Here is a 10325-nt window from a genome sequence, read left to right as displayed (position 1 = left end):
GCGTCACGCCGCGCTCGCGGCAGCAGGGTGAGGCGGGCCGCCTGCCGCCGCCATCATCGCCATGGTGAGCGCCGCCGGGCGGGGGTCGCCTCGGGTCGGGACGAGCGGGGCCGGGGCTGGGGGTCAGCGGCGGCAGCTCCGCGCCGTCGTGCCGGCCCCGTTCCGCAGGGCGGCTGCTGAGGCGGGGCGAAACTCAGCGCCGGGGCAGGTGGTGCCGAGCTGCCGGAGTAACGGCCGCGGGGCCCGCCCAGGGCTCCCCTCAGGGGCTGCGCTCCCCGCTGCGGGCTCCTGTGAGGCGCAGGCGGTGGGTAACCGCCAGCTGCCGGGAGGGCTGTTTGCGCGTCCGAGCCGCCCCGGGTTAGGAACAGGCTGGTTTGGGAGGCGATGAGGGACCCGGTGGGAAGGCAGCTGGTGACTATTAAGAAGGGAATACGTTTCAGGTGCGACAGCCTTTATTCTTGCCCGGATCTTCTGTTTAGTAATGCAGGGAAGGCGAGAGGGTGTCGTTGCGGGGGCACGAATGTAAAAACAGTTTTCACTGATCAAACAACTGACTGAGTCGCCTTTGCCAAAGACGGTATGCAAAACCCGGTGTCGCAAAGCTGATTAAAAACCAACAACTTTGAATTTCGTACTGAAAAACATATGCAAGGTATACGCAAGAGCCTGGCCGCGGCACCTGCTGGCGTCCTCAGCTTTAAATACCTGCCTCAAGCAGCTCAGATTTGCCCCAGCTCCTCCAGCCTGTGTAGCAGCTTTGTTTGCACCTTGCTTCCAGAAGACAAACTCGAGATGAGCGTTTGCTGCTTAAGTAGGAATGCCACTGCTCGTTTTCAAGTACAGGGGTTACAGGTCTTTTTTTTTTAATCCAGGCAAAATTGTAATTTTCAATTCCTATATTGAATTTATTCACGTTGAATTTACTGCTTTGTGAGTTCGCACAGATGCCACTTAGGTAAAATGTTTACTTTATTGTAGTTGGCTGTCACTATGAGTGTGATGTGTTTCTAACCTCCCTTTATTTCTGAGGGGACACCAAATTAACTGATTCATTAAAGCAGTGTCAAATCTTACAGCAACCTGTAACAAAACGTTTCATGTTGAATTTGTTTCAAAAAGCCTTCAGTAACAGGAACTGCATGATCTGTTGATGCAATTCCATTACATCATGATTTTTATAGTTCTCTGAGGTTTTTTTCTAATATATTCTGTGCTGCAAATTGTGCCAGTGATTACTTGTTCTATCCTTGGTGGGTATAAAGATATTCCATTTTTGTCTTTTACGTGCAGAACTTGAAGGTTATAACTTCGCCCTTTCCTCTTCTCATTATTCTACACAAAAAAAAAAAAAAAGTTGTTCTCTTAGTATTTTCCTACTGATCATGTGTTTTTAAAGTTTATATTTTTTTCTACTCTGTCTGCAGTTTTCTCTCAATGTGATGTTTAATCTGTACATTGTTTGCCAACTGCTGTGTGTTTCACTGCTGCCGAACACAGCAAAATACTCGTTTCTTGTGCCTTAGATCTTCCTAGTGCCAAGTTTGCCATCCTTTTTTTTCCGACTGTATCTCATTGCACTCTCACTCTCTAACTGCAACCCACTGTAACATGCAGATTTTTTTCCTGTGTTTTTCTTGTCTGGCTAGTTTTTCCCCTTGTATTTGAATTTGTTTTCTTGCTCATCGTTGTAGTACTTTGCATCTCTCTCTACAGAATTTTCAGATCATCATTTTGAGTGGTGCTTCTGTTTACTAAGCCATTTGCAGTCTTTCCCACCTTAGTTATCAGCGCAGATTCTGAAAGTGCGCTTTATCGCTTTCATTGTCAGTTTATGAAGGAAAACATGAAATAAAGCCAGGTGCATGGCAGATCATTGTGGAACCCTATTTGACTCCCAGTTTGCAAGAGAAGTGTTCCTAATTACTTCTTCATATAGCAGTTGTAACTGCTCTTCAGTTTAGGCCATAATTCCCTACAAAGCTTGTCAGACTCTCAGGTGACTTAGATTAAAAGCCCAATCAAAGCTAAGTTTGTCACATCTGTGGCTTCTCCCTTGCTCACTGTGTCAGAAAAAGATTTGTTCTGGACAAACTCACATTATTTACTTTTTATTATCATATTGTCTTCATAGATGCTCAGTGACCGACTGCTTAATAACTCGTTCCATTATCTTCCCAAAGACTGCAGTTAGGTTGACTGTCTCTTGCCCTTCTCCAGTGCCCTGGGACCTCTCCCTTTTGGTTTTCTCTGGCCTTTCGAGCGTTGCAGAGTCCTGCTTGGTTTTTATAGTTACAAAGCCGCTGATTTTCCCACTCATGTACCCTTCTCCTGCCAGTTTCCTAAAATACAGTAAGAATAATTTGGTAGCTGGAAGACAATGGGAAAATAGATGTGTTGGGAACATGTGCTACCCAATTAGGTACGGCCACAGCATCCTGGGAAAGGGATAAGTTATGTGACTGTTGGACACCTTGGCTTTACACACCTGATCCATTTCAAACATTTTCAAAATCTCTTTTCTCAGGAGCAATGAATCAAAAACTAAAAGACTCCTTCCAGTGGATTCAAATATTGATCTACAAGCTGGATTTTAGCCTCAGGAACCTAATTATATTCTGAAAGTGAAGAATTTTCTGCTAGACAGCTCGTCTAGCCTTTAGTACTGTGTTGCTTCTCGTCAGTCATATAGATTGTATTAGTTTTAACATATATACCTACTCAGAAAAAAACAGTTACAAGTCATATCATGGCCACAGAAATAAAAATGTAATAACTTTTAGTGGAATCGGTTTGGAGTGTATTTGTGTTAGGCCCTATACTTCAGTCATATAGAAGCAGTGCACTGGAAATAGTTGTGTGTATTGTAAAACTGGGCACATAACTGTGGTGGAAGCTGAGGTAAGGGGAGAAATGTTCTGGAATATCCTGCAGTTATTTGTCTTTCTGTGATGGCACTTTGGCTTAAAGGTCTGCTAATCACTGGAAAACAGTTTTCATTGTCAGCAGATGACAGTATTTCAAATCAGCTGTAATGCATTGTGGCGTCCTGGTTGTACATGCGTGACACATGGCTGCTGTGGATGGTGAGCAGTAAATCCCAAAGGGAAACTTGCTTATCTCCGTCTGAGAGGTGCTGTCTCACTTGGCTGCTGGAATGCGATATTCTTTAATGGTGCCTTTCATGTAATCTCATGCAGAGACATATTGGACCATCATCTTAACAGTGTTAGTTTCTTTTTATTAATGAGTTTGGTGCACTCTGACACTCAAAAGTGTTCCAGATATAGAAATACAGCATTTGCCAGAGACCAATGGCCTCTGTACACAAGCAGCGTGTCACACAGGTACAGAGCCTTATTGCACTTGGAGAGGCTGTACATAGGTGCAGTTGGATAATTTCTTTTTCCTCCTCTCTTTAAAACAATTATTCTTACCCCTGCACATCTGACAACTGCAGCCTACATTACAAAGACTCTTTGAACAACAGGATAGACAAATATTATTTCCGTCTTGCCCATAAAGAAATCGAAGCACATAAAAGCCAAGTGACTTGTCTAATATGATGCCATCTGGCTTTGATTTTGTGGATGTAGAAGCACATGGTTAGTGGAATTTGAGTGTCCAACTACCTTAGTTCTTTTTGCAAAGTTGGGGGAAAATATATATGAAGTAGACTCCCCTGGGGTAGGTTGCCGGAGCTTGCAGTCTTGTAATTTTGACCACAGTCTTGAATATATCTGGAGATGAGTAGTTCAGCTCACTTCAACGGAAAATTTTACAACTCGTATGTTGTATGTTTATTGTTGTTATTATTATCATCATCAGTTCATTGGTAAAACCCCCAGTTTAGAGAATATCAGCATGGAAATCCTCAGTTTAGACAGGGAAGAAAAATGAGTAAATTTTTTTTTTTCACTGATGGATCAAAGCATTTTAAAGACTTATTTTGTGTTTTGGAAAATGGATCTTAGAAAATAGGAAGCAAATCAGCCATTTCTAGAACTTGACAACAGTGAGTCCTGGGTTCCTCATGGTCCAGCATATCGTGGTGTGATCAAATTTTCAGCTGAGGATTTTATAAAGACAATACAGCTCACGGGGCAGCTGTGGAATATACCTTGGTTTGCAGGAGTTTCATTTGGGAACCAGTAATCTCAGCGATATTGGATTAGCTGGTAAAATGGGATAACTTTGGTAAAGAGTTGTCATTCAGAGCTGATCATATGAACGGACAAAACTCTTTCCTGCTAATAAACTTTCCTGAACAAGTGCATGTTTATAAAATAACTTTTAATAATTTTCAAATTATGTACTTTTTGTTGCAAAATAGTTACCATTTAAAAAAAAGAAAAGGCATTTTTAAGTCTTCCAGGAAAAGATGCAAAATCTCCCCAAAAGACACTTTCCTAATGCTTGAGAAGATTTGCTGCTTTGGTCTTAAAACAAGCCTCAGTTTCACTGGAGTGCCAGCTGGTGATTACACTAACTTTTTTCAGCTGCAAAGTGGCCTGACCCTTTCAGTTGTAAGCGTGCATGACAGAACCAACCACAAAGACAAGTTTCAATAGCTAACTGTCATTAGAAGCATTTCATCACAGGGAAAAATAAAACATTGTGTGCAGCATGAGGAAAAAACAAGCAAAATGCTATCAGGTAGCCTTTAAACGCTTATGGCATGCTGAGTCTTCCTGTGAGCATCAAAAATCTGACATGGTTTCTTCTCGAACTAGTGTTTCCAAATATTGCTAATTTACTTTTTGAGCAGATAAGCTACGTACGTTGCAGAAGATATAGCTGATAAAATAAAAGAATCTTTGGCCCTCTGTCAGCCAAATGAAAACTGCTAAAAAAATATACCTTTCCTTTGTTCCAGGAGCTCATTTTGGGTTTGATGCTGCCATCTTCATGACATTATGTGCTATATAAAATACCACCCTACAAATACGAAGTTGACGGGTTCAGAATCCATGGGACAAATTACCTCCTACTCTAGCCACGTCTTGGCTTTGGCTTGCAGAAATTGCCATTTCTCTAAAAGTAATTTTAGCTGCATTGATGGCTCTTCTGATGGAGTGGCTCAAATAGTTGACAGTATGATAGTCAAAGTTATCTAGCATTACCTAATGATAACTTCAATGCTGATCTCCCTTTATCATCCAGAGTTCTCTCTCTGGATCCTTTGGGTTGTAGGTGCAGTTCTTAGTAACTTTGAGACATCTGTTCTAATTGTATGTTGGGCTTTGGGTTTTTTTATATTGTCAGAAACTGAAGAAATTCAGGAATTACTCAGTGAACCGTTGCCAGGAATAAGGGAAAGTTACAACCTTTCATTTCAGTTGGCAATAAAAAATAATAGGATTTGATGACAGAGCCAGCGATTATTTAGAGAATTGTTCCAGGCAGATTTGATGTGGATAAAATTTATACTTAAGAATGTTGTGTCGGAGCTCTTAATTTTTTGAAAGCACATCTAGACCGCTGTTAATGTATGAACCCCACAGATTTGTGTAGGCTCTGGAGGAGCTTGGAAGGGTGGGCATTACCTTTGGGCAAGGAGCCGCCAGGCTATAATAAGAATCATAGAACCATCATTTAGGTCGGAAGGAACCTCCAACCTGCTCAAAGCAGGTCTAACCAGGCCAGGCTGCTCCAGGCCGTGTCCAGGCGAGTCCTGAACGTCTCCAAAGATGGAGATGGCACACCTCTGGGCAGCCTGGGCCAGTGTTTGACCACCCTCTTGGGAAATTTTTTTTTCCCCTGATATGCAACTGGAATGTCCCATGTTTCAACTTGTGTCCTTCGTATTTTTAGCTATCACTGTGCACCTTCGAGAAGAGTCTAGCTCTGTCTTTTTGGTGTCTTTCAGTTAGGTAGTTGTAGAGAGCAGTAAGGTCACCCTCAGCCTTCTCCAAGCTGAGCAGGCTCGGTTCTCCCGGCCTCGTCTCGTGTGTGGTGTTCTCCAGCCCCTGACTGTCTTGGTGGCCAGTGGCTGAATGTTATAAACGGAACCTTTTATCTTTTTCTTTTCGATAGTGCCTGTTTAATTTAAGCCAAGGGACTAGTGCGCCTCCAAGAAGCATTTTTGGCTGTTCAGTTGAGCATTTTAGTGTCAGTTTCTAAAATATTATGGTGATCGAGTATATCCAGGTGGGATACTCTGTTAATCATTAACTGGCTGGTGAGAAACAGTGGTAGTAGGGAACACCTATTGCTGTGAGTCTGAAGAGGGCTTTTTCCATCAACATTGACCTTTACCTATAATTGTGGCTACCAGGAATAATCACCAAAAGTACTATTTCCTGGAAGTAAGCACCGTGCTTGGCCTAATCCTCCCAAACTATTTTGTGTTCACGTGTGTCCTTACACAGATGGAAACCGGAGGCACCGGTGCCCGAGCAACAGGCCAAGGTCACTCAGTAGTGTTTTGTGGGTGGAACCCAGGCGTTCTCTCCCAGCCAACAAAATGGAAAGAAAAAACAGCATAAGGTTTGATAAAGGGAGTAAATTTTGTGTAGCTGGGCTTTGGAACACAGTACTGCAGCTTAATACTGAGAATGAGAGCTTAGCAAGTATTTGCATGTATAACGAGAATATCCCCTGATCAGAGGAGCACATAGAAAAGGTAGAAAATATTTTTTTTCTCACACTGATGCCTAATAGAGAATTATGTTCCCAGTATGAGAGAAACTGTGAGGTGGCCCTTGCAAGTTGTCCTGGAGTGGACAGCTCTGATATTCATTTAAAACATGCGGCATGGGCATTTTTGGAGGCTGGGTATTGAAGAAGGCCACGTGCCCATGCGTCAGCAGTTTTCCTACGTGAAAGGACTTTATCACCCAGGCTGCGGTGATCTGTGCTTTATAATTTAGGCATTTCTACGTCTTCTTACAAGGTTAGTAATTTTGAGGCATAGTGCACTAAGAAGAGGTAGCAAGCAGAGACTGCTTCTTACTGATCATTTCAGAAGTTAATTCTTGAGGTTTCAATAAGGTGCTCAACCTGTCTTTGAGCACCAGAGGGTGCTCCTGTATTTGCAAAGAAGTGGCTCTCTCCGGAGACGTGTTCCAGAGAGCCTGTTGCATGTTCTTTGTTTGCATGGGATTCTTCAATAACTTTAACTACCTTAATTATTTTTTAAAAAACCCACTTTTTCTGCAGAATATTCTAACGCACTTGGAAAGAGCCACGTGTAAGGGAGGTCTACACGTGGGAAGGGGGGAGATGTGGGCCTGCATGCTTGATGCTGTATACCTGTTCTTGCACATGAACACATGCACATTTACGTATGATCTTTCACTAAACTTAGTATCCCCCTATTTTTATCCTTTCTATGTACTCTTTCTCTGATTATAGTATCTAGGAGCAGGACTGCCTTACGCTGGATGTTTTCTAGTTCCATAGTAGCAATGCTGGCCTGGCCCTGTCTGGTGCTCTCTGTTACAGTAGGCTCTTTGGTAACTGAACCATGGCCTGTAAGTCTGAACATGCCCAAATCACTGGGGAGGAGGGGCAGAACTGTGGTCTGGATCCAGTCCTTGCAGCTACTGACATTCTGGACTAGCAGTGGTTCCTGGTGGCAAACTGCAGAGGCAGCGGGCTGGGCAGCGTTAGCAGCCCTTTCTAACCTCTTCCGCAGACCTCTGGTTCCTGTGCTGCCATGAAGGGTTTGCAGAAGCAGGAGATGAGGATGAGCTGCCTCTGCCATGTGTTTGGCAAAACCAAGGGGGATTTATGATGCCTAAATAGTATGGATATTTTAGCTATTACATCTCGCTATTCTTCCGTGAAAAGAATGGTGATGATATATTCCCATTTTACAAATAGATAAAGTGGGAAATATAGCCTCTTTTTTTTAAAAAGTGCTGAACATCAAATGCACTAATGCAGGGGGCAGCTGTGAAGGTGGAACTAAGCAACTTGACCAAAACTGTGTATGGGATTGGAATCTCTCGGTCACTGTCTGCATCCAGCAGAGACCTTCACATCCCTGGGGAATAACGTAGTCTGCTCAAAACTATGATGACAAAAGTCCTGTGCTCTGGGAGAGAAATAAATCTTTGACTTGTGGAACAAATCTTCATAAGATGAACCTGTAAAAGCCCGTTAGGATTGGCAGAGTTTAAGAACATGATTATACTTACCCACTTTGCTTCCTCTGCCCCACAGAAGTTTTTAATTTTTGACAACTTTACTAATGGGAAGTTGTTGAACAGCTTTTATCATGAGAACTTGTGTTCACATGTAGCTTGTCATTAGTCTGACTTCAGAATAACGGATATATGACCACAACATCTGTACTAGCCGAAATCTAGATTTAGTCCAACTACCTTAGAATTAATATCTGACACAATCTGAGGAAAAAAATAGTATTTTAATGTCAACATTTGGTTAAACAGTAGTAGTGCAGACAAAATGCTTGCTCTAAGTCCCCACAGTAGTGAATAAGAAACGTGTCGGCAGAGCTGTTTGTCTACTTCATAGGATCGTAAATTGTTACTTGACTGTTATAAGCTCTGACTGCTCAAGGTGGATGCTGCATGTGCGGTCTTTAGAGCATTCACGCAAACTCATGGTATCGGCTGGCTGAAGGACCCTCTCTCCCTCAGCTGTGATTCCAAGGCAACCAACTGGGTTTTGTTAAAAACGCTTTTCAGAAGATTTATTATGAACTCAGATAATCTGAAGATACTGTAGGCATTATACTACTTTGAAGTGCAGTTGGCAGCTTTGGTTCAGAATTTGTAGGTGTTTCCTTTCAAACCTCTACTTCCAGCTGCTCATAACTTTCTGAAATTTTAACCATTCTGCTTGAAATTTTCCAGACAGATTCTACTGGAGGTTGAAAATTTAATGGAAGACTTGAATAAGAATGTTTGGGGGAAAAAAATTGAAAACATTTCAGAATCCTAATTAAAAAAAAAATAAATTCAGTGTTCCTCTGAAGAGCTTTGGTTCTGAAAAGATGGGGACTTGAAAGCTGAAAGTTTGCCAGAGGAATGGTCTCTATAAAAGACTACTACCTTTGAGTATTGCCATCAACTTAAATGTTGGGCCAAGTTTTGAGCCTTTCAGAAATGTTTTTCCTGTAAGTACAGTGTAGGTTGGGTCTTGTAACGGGATGTGCACAGGTAGTTCAGTGTATGTGTAGCCCTGTTTCCCTTTCTGGGATCCCATGCAGACACTAACCTCATAGTTCAAAGTCAGAGACCCAGCATTCGGCAGCTGACCATAGCAGCATTAGTTCTGCCGCTACTGAATGATTAGGTGCAGAGCACCTAAACTTTATGCTCACATGGAATTATGTGAGATGACTTGTGTTACAAATGCTGTCCTGAGTCACAGAACAGCTCTGCTTTGGCTAAAATCTCTGTCAGACTCTTCTTGAGTTAGTGGAGGCAGATAGGCACATGCTGAGCACTACTGACTCTTAGAGGAATTACCTGTGATCATGTAATTAAGAGTACAATAATATAACTTATGATCTGCAACTTTCTAAACATGCATTAAATGGGGACATATTCCCCTAAAGACAAGGTTTAGCTGGTCTTCTAAAGCTAAACCTGTCTTCACAGAGCAGTGAACGGCACTATGGCATCCTTCATGTGTTTTAGAGAAATTGTGTTCCCTAATTAGAAAAATAACATGAATCCTGTAACTAAGTACTTAACTATAACATGTAATTGCAGAGGATTGGAGTTAATGGTTAGGATTTGAATTCTTGATTCTCTTATATGAAAGACTGTGGAAAAAAAGAATAGGTTACACTAATCATGCCTACACACTTCATAGGAAGCGTACAGAATTTACATAATCTTGTAGTAAAAGAAGATTTCTCGCTTAGTAAATTGACAGAACAGCAAGATAATTTTGCTGATGTGAGATGGGATTGCAGATTCCTAAATCTGAGAAGAAAATTTGGGGCCTTCAGCCTTCTAGAGCTGTGTTCATCGTGACCCCTGAGCATATGGGGATGATGTACTGAACTGAGATCCCAGTCGAAGAGGAAGATTCACTTGGTTAGTGCTACAGAGCCAGAAGTATCCCCATGTTACTTGGCAACAGATGGTCCAGGCAGCAATAGCCGTATGAACATATATAGCCCAAGATGCGTCTGAGAAGCCTAGGTACCAGTAATACCGGGAGTCAGATAACGGTGCATCGAAAGGATGTAGCCTCTATTTGCAGGAGGGTAAATGTAAATGCAGTCGAGTGTTTGACTCAGTAGATTTCCAAAGATGATGAAGAATTTTAATAATTTAACCAATACTTCGTTAATTTGAAACAGTTGTCTAGAATTTGTGTGAAATTTTCAATAGGCAGGATTT

General features: G+C 42.1%; 1 protein-coding gene across 2 annotated transcripts in view; it reads left to right on the top strand.

Moving 5' to 3' along the window:
• The first annotated feature begins 8 nt into the window (after positions 1-8).
• Positions 9-10325, top strand: part of NME7 (NME/NM23 family member 7) — a 95023-nt gene continuing 84706 nt past the window's right edge. For both annotated transcript variants that reach the window (XM_082305102.1, XM_082305101.1), the window contains exon 1: positions 9-64. In XM_082305102.1, the coding sequence (XP_082161228.1) occupies positions 62-64 (3 nt within the window). In that variant the 5' untranslated portion in view covers positions 9-61. The remainder of the gene's footprint in view (positions 65-10325) is intronic.

The sequence above is a fragment of the Platalea leucorodia genome (assembly GCF_965183815.1).
Source record: "Platalea leucorodia genome assembly, chromosome: 2".
Classification (NCBI taxonomy): Eukaryota; Metazoa; Chordata; class Aves; order Pelecaniformes; family Threskiornithidae; genus Platalea; species Platalea leucorodia.
The sequence above is the reverse complement of the archived record's forward strand: the minus strand, read 5'-3'. Positions and strand labels throughout refer to the sequence as shown.